This window comes from Camelus bactrianus, chromosome 34, assembly GCF_048773025.1.
Source record: "Camelus bactrianus isolate YW-2024 breed Bactrian camel chromosome 34, ASM4877302v1, whole genome shotgun sequence".
NCBI classification, from domain to species: Eukaryota; Metazoa; Chordata; class Mammalia; order Artiodactyla; family Camelidae; genus Camelus; species Camelus bactrianus.
Window position 1 is genome coordinate 18,932,667 of NC_133572.1, and position 14,601 is coordinate 18,947,267.

At 40.6% G+C, this 14,601-nt stretch overlaps 1 protein-coding gene across 4 annotated transcripts in view; it reads right to left on the bottom strand.

Annotated features, from left to right (window-relative positions):
* Positions 1-6,012: 6,012 nt before the first annotated feature.
* TMTC1 (transmembrane O-mannosyltransferase targeting cadherins 1) overlaps positions 6,013-14,601 on the bottom strand; it is a 239,362-nt gene continuing 230,773 nt past the window's right edge. For all 4 annotated transcript variants that reach the window (XM_074357366.1, XM_074357367.1, XM_074357368.1 and 1 more), the window contains one exon: positions 6,013-11,924. In XM_074357366.1, coding sequence (XP_074213467.1) covers positions 11,893-11,924 — 32 coding nt within the window. In that variant the 3' untranslated portion in view covers positions 6,013-11,892. The remainder of the gene's footprint in view (positions 11,925-14,601) is intronic.

The window sequence follows — 14,601 nt, forward strand, 5'->3', positions numbered from 1 at the left end:
CTTTGTTGGTTTCATCGTTGGCAAAAATTTTCTCCCATTCGGTAGGTTGTCGTTTTGTTTTACTTATGGTTTCCTTTGCTGTGCAAAAGCTTGTAAGTTTAATTAGATCCCATTTGTTTATTCTTGCTTTTATTTCTATTGCTTGGGTAGACTGCCCTAGGAAAACATTTCTGAGATGTATGTCAGATACTGTTTTGCCTATATTTTCTTCTAGGAGGTTTATTGTATCTTGTCTTATATTTAAGTCTTTGACCCATTTTGAGTTGATTTTTGTGTATGGTGTAAGGGAGTGTACTAGCTTCACTGATTTACATGCTGCTGTCCAGTTTTCCCGACACCTAAAAATCAGTATCTTTATCAACAACCTTAGACCTGTTAAGAGCCCCACTGCCCTCCAAGCAATAACGTCTCAGGATGGTAGGAGTTGGCCAACGCTTTTATGTCCAGGGTCCAAAACCAAATGGCAGTCATTCTTCTTAATACCTCCGCCTTAACCAGACTCTCCTTGCTTTCCTATTTTTTATTCAAGTCCATCATCCTGAACTACATGTAAAACTAGGCTGCTCAAAATATTATTAAAACCACTTTTAAGCATTTCAATTTAAAAAGCTATAACCTGCCCCAAATATTATGACACTCGCATTTCTAAGCGCAGAGCACTCCATTTCCATCCTCCTCCTTGGGACTCGTTACAGCCCTCTGAGGTAGGCAAGAGAGAAGTTACTCCTCCTTCTCCTAATAAGAAAACTGGCCTTGACATTAAGAGACTCGTCATATCTCATATGTAACAGGAAATACAGCGTAGGCTTTATGATTTCAAAGGCTACTGCTTTCTCCTATTTTCATATTATTCTCTGCCTCAAAATCTTTAATTCAAAGATGGAAAGTAGATTTCAAGTCACATGCCAACCTTGGTTTGCTGTTAGTGATCGCTGCATTAAGAGGATTCTGAGATCTAGTCAAACTGAGTCAGAGAAGGGTCCCAGAATTAATCATTGATTTATTCAATCAAATAGCTATTGAATATTTATTATATGCCAGGCACTGTTCTAGGCTCTAAAAGATGTAATGTCTCCCGTAGAAGGAGACCACCTGAATGCCATGCATCTGCCTTTTCTGAGCGTCCGGTTACCACCTACCAGAATAAAGACAACCCTGAAGGGACTGTGTAATTCCCTGCTCCTGCCTCACATTGTCTCTTTGTTCCTTACCACTGGCTAATTAACTCCATTGGGAATTTATCAGATCTTTCCATCATTCGAGTATGCTCAGCATGCTGGCGTCACTAAGTAGGCAAATTGTCACCATACCTTTTACACTTCTAACATACATGTCTTTTCCACGTTTGAACATTGTGGAATCGGAAGGATCTTACCATGGAATCTTACAATTCTGTTAGACCTGGATTGGAAGAGTTTTTCCAGAGAGGGCTCATGATAGCTTTGGCCAGTCATCTGAGGGTATTATCAACTGCATTCTGCTTAATTTTTCTGCTTGAGGTGTTTTGGACTATATTGGTGGTGGAAATTTTAGACTATACACATGCACGAGTATTAGTCTGTAATTCAAATTCTCAGGGATGATTTGTACCCATCCCTACACCAGGGCCAAGGATGAGGCATGTAACTTTCCACATGGGCAGGCTTATGCCTTGTTCAGCCTTACACTGAAGGGTTGGCCTTTGTTGTCCCACTTTTGTATGAAGATCTCCTAACCTTGGGTATTTTTGTTTTCTTCATTGGTGATAGTAAAGTTTAGTTGACTTCTAACTTTAGTCCCTCCAAGCTATTTAACTAAATCTTAACTATTTAATCTCAACTTCATTCTCCAAATATGAAGCAACTGAAATCTTATAATTACTAACACAGCATCTAGTGTAAACTCCTTCAAATTGCCTCTAGACTACCTTAACATTTTCTGTCCCAGAAAAGGAATTATTCTTCCTTCTTCCCAAAACTAAAACTTCTTTATCTGTTGTGTTCTTGCGAAACTTCCTTGACCTATGTACGTATTTCTCTTGACTAATGACTCTCTCTCTTCTGTCCTTATGAACAGTTAAGCCCATCCTTCCAAAAAACAAACAAAAACGCATGTTTCTCTTGATCCTAGTGCCCTGTTACCCAAATCCTCTGTCCCGTCTTCCTCTTTCTCTTCACTACTCACCTGCCCTCCTCATCTCAAACAACATAGGTCAAAACCCCTCAACACAATCATAAGTCTCTCTTAAAACCCCAATTTTCAACTTGTTAGCAACTCCTGTGGCTCCCCTGGTAGACTTTCAGATAAACCAAGATGATTTCTTCCTCCTCTCAAGTCTCCTTTGGAACAAATACATTCCTAGTTCCCTCCATCTTATCTCCCGAGATGCTGTTTTGAGTTTCTCTTTATCTTGATCACTGTCCTTCAGGTAACTTCCAGCCTATTTGTCCCCCTCTAAAGGCTGTACCTAGAGACCTCCTGCCTGCACCCGAGCCCAGGACTCTAAGGAAACAGGACTCTCACTCCTGTTCTGGATGCTGTTCTTCTAAAAGTTTAAGCAAAGATGCTGAAGGCTTCACTGGTATATTATTACTAGGTTGACTCACAGAAAGTCGTCTTAGACTTTTAACAACAGAACTTTTAACAAGCCTTTTAAGTATGAGCTGCAATTAAGCTACATCATTTCCATCCTAAACTTATAATGAATAGTGACATTTGTTTTACATTTATTTCATAAATTATAATCTCACCACCATTTTGGCTTCCCATTGCCCACGGCATAAAATCTAAGCTTCTTCACATGGAATTCAAGGTCGTCTATAATGAAAGGTTTTTCATCTTTATTGTCACTGTTACCCCAGTTCGTATTCACATTATTTTCCAGCTGCAGTGGGATACACATTGCCTGAACAGCCCTGAGATTCTCCACCTCCCTGACATTCCTTATACACAGTTCCCTCTGCCCGGCACGATGCAGGGAAAACAGAGTCACTCAGGCCCCCTCCCCGGGTGTCCCGCTCCCAGTGACTCAGCCCGTTACCCCGCATGTGCAGTACCCACGTGTGTTATTCAAGCATGACTTGCACCGCGCAAGCGCACTGGTTAGCTCCCATCATAGTTGGCTAGATGCCGGCTTTGTTTGCCTTGATATATAAGGCGGATGGGATTTTTTTTGCCACCACCTCCATTGTCTCCTGTGCACTCCTCTGCAGTAAAGGCATGTCAGGTACCCAGGGCTCCGACTGTTCTTTGTTCTGCCTGAATCCCGAGGGTACCTGCCAGGCCTTGCAATATACATGACCTGTAGGAATGTCTTCTGTACATTAGAGCTTCAGAAGACCTCATGAGCTATAGAATCATAGCTGTACCTCAATGTCTAGTTTCAATACCCCTCCTTCACTAAAGCGCTCCCACCCCCGCCCCCAACACAGTATACACACCCCACAAAGCCCTGCAGTGGGAATCAGTTCCTCCACTGTCAGCAGCACCAACACGCCTGGCTAGTGTGGAGTATAAAGCTTATCCCGTCTTGTTTTACAGTAGAGTTATTTTGTCCAGCTCTGGAAGTTTGCGCATTTTGAGTCCCTTCATCCATTTTGCCTCCGCCCCACCTCCCACCTCTGGCAAACACCGATGTGTCTTTATATCTATACACTTTCTTTTTTAATTCCCCATATAAGTGAGATCATTCAGTATTTGCCTTTCTTTGTCTGACTTCTTTCATTGAGCATAATGCCCTCAAGGTCTGTGCTACCCATGTGCTCACAAATGACAAGATGTCATTCTTTTTTTTTTTTTTATGATTGGAGAGTATTCGTAATGCTCTTTACCTGAGTTCTTCAGATTGAACAATTATCCAATATTCTCAAATCATGAGTCCTACTGAAGTTGTTAAATTTATAGGATGTGAAACCAGTATGGTGTTTCCCATCTCTAACTAGGATTTCCTGGGTTATACTAAAACACCTTTGTACGATGGTACTGTAGTAAAAGCAAAAAAACGTTAGCAGTGACTTGGCAAATCTCTATCATATATTCAGAAATTTAAGACTCCAGTGTCATTTTTTAATTGCTGGATGCTAAAAGAATGGGCAACTAGGGAATGAGAAGCTTAGGAAGATGACATCAAGGAAGTGTTATTTGAGTAAATTACTTGTCACATTCTGCTATCCATTTGCCTGTGGAATTAACGATTATTGCCTGATTTCACTGACATTTAAAAACATTGTAAACTGACTAAATTTCAATAAAAATACACACACACACACACACACACACACAAAGAGTGGAGAGGGGGAGGGTTTCAAGCTTGGGTGTCTAGGAGACACCAGGAGGGGCTTGGTAAGTAAGCCACTCTTCTCTGAAAATGACGCGCTACATCTGAGTGCCTGAGGACCCCTCCAGGTAGTGGCTGCCTGACTTACGGCCCTCACCACCCTCGTCTCCGAGTTTCACCTCCTCCGTAGTGATCTCACAAGGATTACCATAACCGTCCTTGGCCCCAGGGGCACACAACTCTCCAATAAAAGCCCAAACTGGCCATATAGACCCAAACTCCTCCTTCTTCTTGGCAAGAGGGAGAAGATTAAAACCACTACAAAGTCATCACAAAATAAGACAGAAGGGAAGGAAAAAACGAACATGCGCTGTGCAAGCATGGTGGGACCCACAATATTCAAGTTCATGGCTAACCAGAGCCTGTCCCCTCGCAGTCTTGTGTACGTGGTACACCCACAGCTTTGTAGGGTCTTCAGTCCTTTGTTTCACACCCAGAAGTCTCCATGGGGTTGGGCACTGGCTCGTTTCCTGTTACAGCACAGCTCCCTCTATTTCCAGAGTTCAAACCCACAGCCGCAAGCGAGACCTGGTTCTTCTATACAGAGGATGGGTCCCTTCTAGGGACCTAACAAAATAATGCCTTTCTGTTAAATAGAAAAGGTGCCATTCAATACGAATTACGTACATCACAAAAGCCAGGTCATTCATTTTAGATTGAAATTTGCAAGTGTAAGTTGAGTTTGTGGTGATGTTGAAGGGTCCAAATGGAAGTATTCTCTCATAAAAAACAAAACAAGAATTAATCACAGCACTTTAGAAAAGGAAAGGCTGTCAAGGAGAGCAAGTTGGATTATCCCACATTGGATTGGAAAAATCTGCCTTGAATTTGAACATATCCTCGTTAAGGTGGCGTAATAATGATCTGGTACTGGCGGCCTTCCAGGACTCTTGATGGAAGCCCCAACTCTAGGAATAGTTGTAAAATTTAAGGAGACTAACCCATGAGCAATGAACAAGTCATGGGTAAATAATGTTTTGTTTAAAAAATAAGTTGCTCCATCCCTGCTAAACCACTGGTCTGAACTCTAGAACCCTCTCCAAAGTCCCACAAGGTCTAAGAACCAGCAGTAAGGTGATTTTGGGGGAACTTAGAAGCAGCAATTTCATTTGAATATTTGTTGCGGAGACAGCTGCCACTAGGATGCCAGAGGACGTGAAGGATGTACGTAGAAGGATGGGTGAAGACAATTTATTCCAGTAGTGTGGCCGTGAAGGATGTAGAGATGTGGTAGCAACTAGAGATGAAAAGGACTAAAGGAAGGTTTTCTTTTTTTCAAATGATCTGGATGGTGGCTCCCTGTATCTGTGTTTTAAAATAAGAGAATTGACAAGAGCCAGCAAAAGGCATAAGTGAAAGACGAAAAAGAAAGACGTTAAGGAATGGAATAACGGTGTGCTACCAGAAGCAAAATCCAGGGCCCAGGACTCTCTTCCATTATAGCAACAGGAGCGAGGGGAGAATTGGGGGCAGGTTAAGTTTGTAGACAGAGTGCAGGATATTGAGGGAGGACTTGTTGGGTATGAAAAAGAGCAGACAGAGCACACAGAACAATGCAATGAATGAATGAGGGAATGAATGAATGAGGAAAGGAAGAAAAGGTGGTCTTTTTTATTTGTAAAGCAAGCACCTCCTGGTGACATGGATTTTGGTGGGTACCCATCACGGAGCCCTTGAGAGACTGAAACAAGACATACTTATTTTCATCATATTTTATATAAAATAGACATTTACATAAATTTTATTTTGGAAAGACCTGGGCAAAGGGTACATAATAAGACTGAAATGGGAGAAATACTTTATGGGAGATAAGATTTCGAACTGGCACAGCAAAAGGAACAAAAACGTACATTTAGATACAATTGATCATAGTAAAGCATTATGAACAAAGACCACGAGGCAAGAATTTCGTCTGAAAAAAAGGAGGCCTGGGCGAGTCACAACAAGTCAAAGGATCTCCACGTTATAAGAGCAAGCCATGGCTTCTACAGATATTCGAATTCCTTAGGAGGAAGTTAAAAAAAATTTTTTTTCCCCAGAAGCGTAATGAAATCACTAATTTTATGTGTCCAGACTGCAAAGTAAGTGGTTACCTCTGGCATAGTCAAGCATTCGGGCAGCTCAGTCACTTTTAGGGTTGTTTGTGTACGTGTTTTGTCTTAAGGAGTTCTAAAACAAAGGGCAACACTTATCAGTTTTGTCTTCAGAAGCAGAGGGCTTTCTGTTTGGACACAGGAGACTCACGGAGCTCCGCAGAGCTAACCAGTCCTTTAATGGTTAAACGTGATGGAGACATTCGATAACTTGTCCGGAGTGAGGCGGCTCCTCGTGGCAGAACAGGGCTAGAACCCCGATCTCCTGATTCTTGGACTGGTTCGCCCCCTCCTATGGGCCAGCAAGACAACCCCAAAAGGACATTATGCACACTGGAAACTTCCAAAGGGGATACAAATATGCATGTGCACCACCGAGAATGGGATAAATCTCCTGGATTTCTGGACATACACACATCTTTTCAGTTTGGGGTATAAATGTTGATCTAAACTTAGAAACTGACAATGACCAGATCTTGTGGTGGGTGCTAATTTTACATGTTGCATGCCCTGAAGGTTTTAATTGCAAGGATCCTTTGGTGATAAAAGTGGAACATTTTTATATGAGCCAATTGATAGATGTTGATTCTGTTGTGACATTTGATTTTACTGCTATTAACCACAGCTTTGATTGAAGTTATTTTATTTCTTTGATTGAAGTTTTCTTTTCTTTAAATTATATGGCTACTAAAAAACAAAAATAAGGAAGGAAGTGCTATTTTTGGAGGAACTGTTCAACATACTCTTCACATCAAAAACTTCGAGAAAAATAAAAAAGTTATAATATTTCCCCATATTATTTTTGGCATTCTAATTTTTTTATCTTAATTACAACCTGAATACAGGATTCGTTGGGTATTTACTCTTTTAAAAATATTTTATTTATGTATTATTATATTATTGTATTGTTTTATTTTGGTGGGGTGGGGGGAGGTAATTAGGTTTATTTTTATTGGAGGAGGTGCTGGGGATTGAACCCAGGACCTCATGCATGCTGAGCTATACCCTCCCCCTCTTTTAAGGTGTCAAAAGATGTCATTTAGACTAAGTTTTGCTGCTATTGAGAGATACTAACATACAATTTAATCAAAGTAAACATGATCTGGAAATCAGAATAAAAATTAAAATAAACAAAACATAACTACATTTGCTTTGACTGTGTTACTAATATCCTATAGATTTATTGCTCTAAGCTGCAAATCCATCACAAGTCTTAGCAAAAGTGCTTTTTAACTGGTTCTAGTAAGTACAATTAAGGAATAATAACCAAAGCTGAAATGTGTGACCCAAAGAGAGACACACAGGTGTAGGCATAAACTCTATGTCATGGACCCTTTATGTGAGTTACAAAAATTAGTTTTATACACTGGGTACCTCGTCTGGTCCATGCAAATGGCAAGGCAATTCCTCCCTATCTGAGAACCAAGAATTCTATAAATATAAAGTCAAATTACAGTCCAATTGCCATAAATGCAGAACCACCTCACCCAACCCACCTGTTTGTCAATCTTAGCATGGCAGCCTCAACCAACAACTGTGCCATGAGTCATTCTTTAGAATTCTTTGGCTCATTTTAGTCTACATTTAAAAGTTAATATTGCAAAAGATCATACATGTTGACTTTTATAAAAGTCACAAATTCTTCTTAAAAGGTTTTAGCCTGCAGTGGTTCTCCAGCCTAGCTGCATGTTAGAACCATCACCCGGGTGGCCGGGTCCGAGGATTTTCAAAGGTGTGCAGGCTATCCTAAAGCCCGTCTAGGGGCAGAGAGAACCTGTGTGTGAGAGAAGAGATCTCAGCTACTAGCTGAACGTGGCTCTTCAATCTGAGGAGCCTGGAAGGTTTCACAGAGACAAGAAGAAACCCACATTTGCTTTTTATCCCCCCTCCAATGACAGTTTTTAAGGTTACTTGGAATGGAATGGTTTGGATTTTCCCATTTACTCTTGCTGAAAAGCAGTTGCACAGCAGTATTTGCATAACCGCTGCAAAACCCACGTGTTAGCGCGTCGGACCCTTCCTGCTGGGGGCAGCGAGGAACTGTGCGGAGCTGGAATCCAAGCGCTGGCAATCTCTTTGCTTTGTGACAGGCTTCAAAATAAACAGACCCAAAAGAATAGGTCTCAAGATCCCCTAAGATAAAATTTCTTTTCCTCCAGGGTATTTGAATCTTTGGTTTAGTTCACTTTTGCTACATCACTGAACCATGTTTCATGTATACTGTTAACAGACTGAAAACATCTGAATCATTTAAAAAATCCTGAATAATTCCTAAGGTTGAAATAAGCTTGTGAAGCCATTCTCATGGCTCCTAGGTCGAAGGACGGTGAGAGGACTGTCACTTATGGTGAATGTGAAGGCAGGGAGAACCGGTTCTAGGCAGGACAGTAGGACAGGTTAGACAGACAAGCAGTAGGTGGGGAATATCCGTGCGCAGGGAACTCTAAATGTAGCTGAGACAACATAGCAAATGCTGCTCGGAGTAACAGTCACAAATGAAAGTGATCATCAGCTCAAGGGTTCAGCCAGACTGAAGCAATGCCTGTCTCGTCCTCAGCCACCTTCCCACCTACCCAGGATCCAGTGCAAAATGGAATCGCAGGACCCCTTGTTCAAAAATTATGAAGAATTTCAAGCAGAACATTCAAACATAAGGTGCTTCTGAGTGCAGAACTCTGAGGGTCTGCATGAAAGCTCGCCCCTCAATCCCATCGCAGGGAGGGGCCACCGACTCACGTGCCAAGTGCGCTTTTGTTAAGGGGACCTGGCGGCATCTCCGTGGCTAGCCAGGGCACTCCGTTTTTGTTTTGATAAGGATGAATCCCCCATATTTCATGTTACAAGAACAAATAAAAACAGTTATAAAATACACTTAACATCTTTGAAAAATAATATGTGATTTATTTTCTTATAGGCACCATTCGACTAGGAAAACTACTTCATTGGTCACATCTCAGTGAGGGTATTAACTCAGACGAAAATATCTGATTGATCCAACAAACAGTGCTCACTTTTAATGTTCAAAGAGATGCCAGTGTGTGCAGACAGAATGAGACAGAGTGACAGAGGGAGAGAGACAGAGAAACACCAAAAGAAGGCAGAAGTCTCCTGAAGGCCATGTGACGCTTCTCTCAGACAGTTTTAGGCTGTTAACAGCCATCTCGCATTTATTCCAACAAAGGTACTCTTACAGCTTTAGCAGCACTTCAATTAAGGCATTAATTGTTTTCAAAATCGGGGGCTCAATCTTTCCCATTAACTTTCTAAGCATGCGTTTTCATTACAGATTATTCTAAAAAATTGTAATTCAAGTCCTTAGATCCTGCTTTTAGCTAGTGCTTCACATTTTCCTACTGGAAGGGGGGGATAGTCATTTTATAATAAACACTGCGGTACATTTCTTGACCTTAGGACTATAGAAGTGTCATTTGGGAGGGGGAGAAAAAGATTTTAAATAAAATTTTGGATAAATTTCTGACAGATTACATTAAAAGACCATTAGAAACAGATCATAGTGGTAAGATATACATTATTGGATTACTGACGCTCACAAACTGATGTAGGCTAATGCAAATTCTGTAATCCTCTGCATTTAAAATATTCCTGGCATCATCCATGTCCAAGGAAGGTTTTCTTCCTTTTATCTAGATTTACCTGGACAAAAAAATAAAGAGAGAGGCAGTGCTTTCTGATACCGAGGTTGAAAAGAAGCAGAAGGTTTTTTGCTTTGGCCTGAGCGTCACATACGCTTTAGGCTACATTTATAGGACAACTGACTTAACAGCACTGCCCGCAGTGGGTTGTGTTTTTTTTTTTAAGTTTATGATGAAAACCAAATTAGGATCATGTGTTCCAATTTCTTCGATTCTAAAATATATTCTCGTCCCAACACTGAAGCTGGTTCCTAATTTCTTCAGGTTTTGCAAGTGAATAATCGATCCACGTTTTTTGAGGGGCTGTTAAAACTGAACTTTGTGATTTAGCTTTAAAATTGTTGTGTCATCAGTTGTGAATGCTGCTATTAAAAACCACTATGTACAGACGGAAAAAAAATGTGTGTATATATTAAATATTTTATAAGTTAGGAAATAAATAACACTAAGACAAATGTCAAATTGTAAGTTCAACTTTGCCAACCCTATCTTTTAAATATAAATATGTATCTTTTAAAATTATGAATTTAGACTTTTCCCCTAGATTTGTTGAGCATTCTCCATGAAATCTCCAAAATTACAGATACAGAACCAAGAATTCTGGGTTCTGTCACTCATGTTCGAAGCACAGAATTCTCATTAAGCCCAGACAGACAGATCAATAGAGCTTCCTTTCCATCTATTTAAAGTCTATGAAGATTTCTGTAATATACTATAAAGATTCCTTAATGGTTAAATATATTTTCAAAAAATAATCATCTCAGGACGTCTGAATGTTAAGATAATAAAGTAGAACATTTCTCTCAATTAATATCTTTAATATTTCTCACGTAGAATATACTATTTTTTTCTCCACCAAAATAACAATATATTTGGAAGCGGAAACATTTATGATTTTAAAAGCACTTATGAAATCTTAGAGCAGAACCACCACTCTGGTAATACTTGTAATAAAATTAAAATAATTTAAAACATTTCCATAAAGAATTAGGGGTACCAAGATCCTTGATTGCTCCCTTGGAATAAAAAGACCCATATACAATTCCAGAAGCTTCCTTTTTGATATATGAAGCAGTGGGAAAACAGCTCATTTCAGGGTGGAAGTTAATTTACTTCTCAATAGGGCTCTAGTGATGTCCTCAGAAGGATATTAGATAAAGCTCACTTAGCAATAGCCCTTTTCCCCCGTATATTCCAGAAGATTTTACAAAAACTACGTGGTACTCATTTTTGGTTCTGTAGAATTAAATGAGCTCCCTCTTGGTACAATTTCCCAAATGGTTTATTCTAGAGGATTCATCCTCTTTGAAAGAGCTCATCTCATAAAGAAGAGAAGCTCTGACTTTGTAGCATTTCAAGCCCCTATTTCTGGGACGGAAATGTCTACGCTAAGCAACAGAATTAGACTTCCGGGTCGGAAAAGCAGGCAAACGTATGAAAGGAAATCTGGAATTAAAGGAAACAAAAACATCTGTAAAAGGTGCAGTCTGCCAGCCTTCCCTCTCAGGCCGCCCAGCCCAGGCTCGCTCTTTTTGTCTTTCATGGAAATGCAAGTCCCCAGCGCAGGGTTACCAGCAGGTGTCCCCAGACGTGCCCCCCTGAGCTCCGAGTGAGAGGCACGCTTCAGTGGTTGTCCCCCAAGGACGTGAAAGCCGAGGCTTCCGTCCCTTCCTCCTCTTCCAAAGGCACCGGCACTGTCCCTCGAGACTGGGTCAAATGCTGCTACGTTTGGTCCTTTTCTCGAACTTCTTGAAGCCTTTTTTCTAGCCGATCCAATTTGGCGAGGTTCTCCTGTAGCAGTTTGCTGTCTGGAACCAGCTGTAAGGCTGTCTCATAATAAGCTCTTGCAGACACATAGTTTCCCTGCCGAAAAAAAGAAAGAGAAGAATTATGTTCTGATCCAACAGAATGTTCTCTTGGAGAATGGGGAGACTAAAAAACAGAACTTCCGGCCCATTTTAACATTACTACCCTCACAAGGAGACCCTGTCTGTGCGTGTAATTTTATCCTCATCAGTTGGTGCTTTTGGAGAATCCATTTGTTTTAAGTACCAGACCAGATGGAGCATGTGAAGGATAAGAGTTATACCATACGGTTAAATGGCAGAAAAACAGATTTTTCAATTCTGCTAATATAGGGTATGAAGCAATCATTCCAGAGTGTTCTCCCAGGGTTATTCCTTTGTAGTTAAGTGGAGCCATGGCAGTGGAAATTCATATTGAGAGGGAGGGGGAGAGGGTAGGATGGGGGGAGAGGGATGTGTGTGTGTGTATGTGTGTGTGAGATATTTTTGAAATTGCAAGAGTAATGATTAAAAAGTAAATAGTTTAGTACAATAGCCAAGACATGGAAGCAACGTAAATGTCTATCGACAGATGACTGGATAAAGAAGATGTGATTTTATGCACAGTGGAATATTACTCAGCCATAAAAAAGAATAAAATAAAGCCATCTGCAGCAACATGGATGATCTTGGAGATCATTATACTAAGCAAAGTAAGCCAGAAAGAGAAAGACAAATACCATATGATATCACTTACATGTGGAATCTAAAAAAAATGACACAAATGAACTTAATGACAAAACAGAAACCGACTCACAGACATAGAAAACAAACTTATGGTTGCCAGGGTTGGGGCAGGTGGAGATATAAAGTGGGAGTCCGGGATTTGTAGATACACACTACTATATATAAAATAGATCAACAACAGGGTCCTACTGTATAGCACAGGGAACTATATTCAATACCTTGTAATAGCCTAGAATGAAAAAAATATGAAAAGGAATACATATATGTATAACTGAATCACTATGCTGTATACCAGAAATTAACACAATATTATAAACTGACTATACTTCAATAAAAAGAGTAAATAGTTGAGTAATCCACTATACTTACATAGTGGTAGGAAGCATTTCAATCTTGAGCTTAAAACATAAAAGTAACTTTTGCCTAACACAGGCTTTAATGCAAACATAAGTTTTTATAAAATGAAAAGAGTTGATAATAAATAATACGGAGTCAAATTTATCTGATACTCCAGGTGTGTGACAATATGTGTCTGCTGGATACTCTGAAGGCAGCAGGGAATGTATGTCACTCTGGACCTGCTAAGGACACCTGTCTCCACACTGTTGGCCGCCATCTGGTCTGTTCAATGTCTCCCAAACTGGCAACAATGTGTGCCTGGTCCCAGAGAGTCAGAATTCTTAACTTTTTCCAGCCTCTTTTCTGCCACTAAACGTGTTCCTTCCCTATGGTCTACCCTCTTTCAGAGCTGTGTCCAGAGAAGGAAGCTCGTTAGAGATCTCTCCATTCCAAAAAAAGATGAACTTCATTCTACTTTATTCTCCGTTACAGCTCCACGTGGATGAACGTTAGTCATTCTCTGAATTTTCAGCACAATTTAAAACAGTATCCCTAGGAGTGAAAGTGCTCTGTAGCAACAGCAACTGATATTTATCAAAAGCTTAACTCTCTTCCAAGCGAACTGACACGTGCCAAGACCTCGGGCACCACCGGATGTGCAGAGCGCACTCAATCTGATGGTCACTATCATTATTAAAAGACTGTTTAGGCTCCGTGTAAAATCTGTTTCTTACAGCATTCACTTGTCGTTATTTGGAAAAGGAGAGTGAAATGGCAGGAGAGAACGTTGTACGCTGGGAATCCAGGCTTCAGCACGTGCACAAATGAAAATACTTCTGATTATTAACAGTGTTTCTGATAAGAGGCTGAACAGAACTCTGGACAAATGAGAACCTGGATTTAGCAATGTTACTGCTTTTCTCTTCTGTCTTCCCACAAATTGCTCTTTTCTTGATGAAACTGGAAGCCTTATTTTTTTAAAAAAATATTTCTACCTGTTAATCCAGTGTCCCCAATTTCTAGATGCTAGATAGAGAATTTGAATTATCCAGTTTGTAGCAATGTGCTAGCTCCTATGACAGCCACTGGTCCTACGTGGCTATTTACATTTAATTGTAATTCAGAATTCAGGTGCTCAGTTGCACCAACCACATTTCAAGTGCTCAATAGCCCCATGGAGCCAGTGTCTACGACCTTGGACAGAACAGACACAGAACATTTCCATCACGGCAGAAAGTTCTATCGGCCAGTTCCATTCTAGAAAAATGCATGAACGTCACAGGGCAGTATTGAAAACAGTACTAGGTGATATGGCTCAGGCGAAGCAATTCTTTGATTATTAAGAATGTATTGCAGCTTTTTTTGGTCCAGCCATTGCATTTTATGTAAAACTTCATGAAAAAATAGTATCTTTTATCACCAAGTACTATGAGCAAGGGACACTCTCTTCTCCCCTCTCTTTATCTCCTTGCAAAGCCTTATCCCAACTCTCAACCTTCCCCGAGCCCTGAGCCCTTCCTGCACTTCACCCAGGCTCAGGCAAGGAGTGGGGTCTGGGAACGGGGTAACACCGCTTGATGCACCCACATCCTGGCAATGCAAAAGACGCAGGAAGTGAACGGTTGCTCTAGAAGACCTCAGGATGCTATTCCTGCAGCCTAATGGTGACA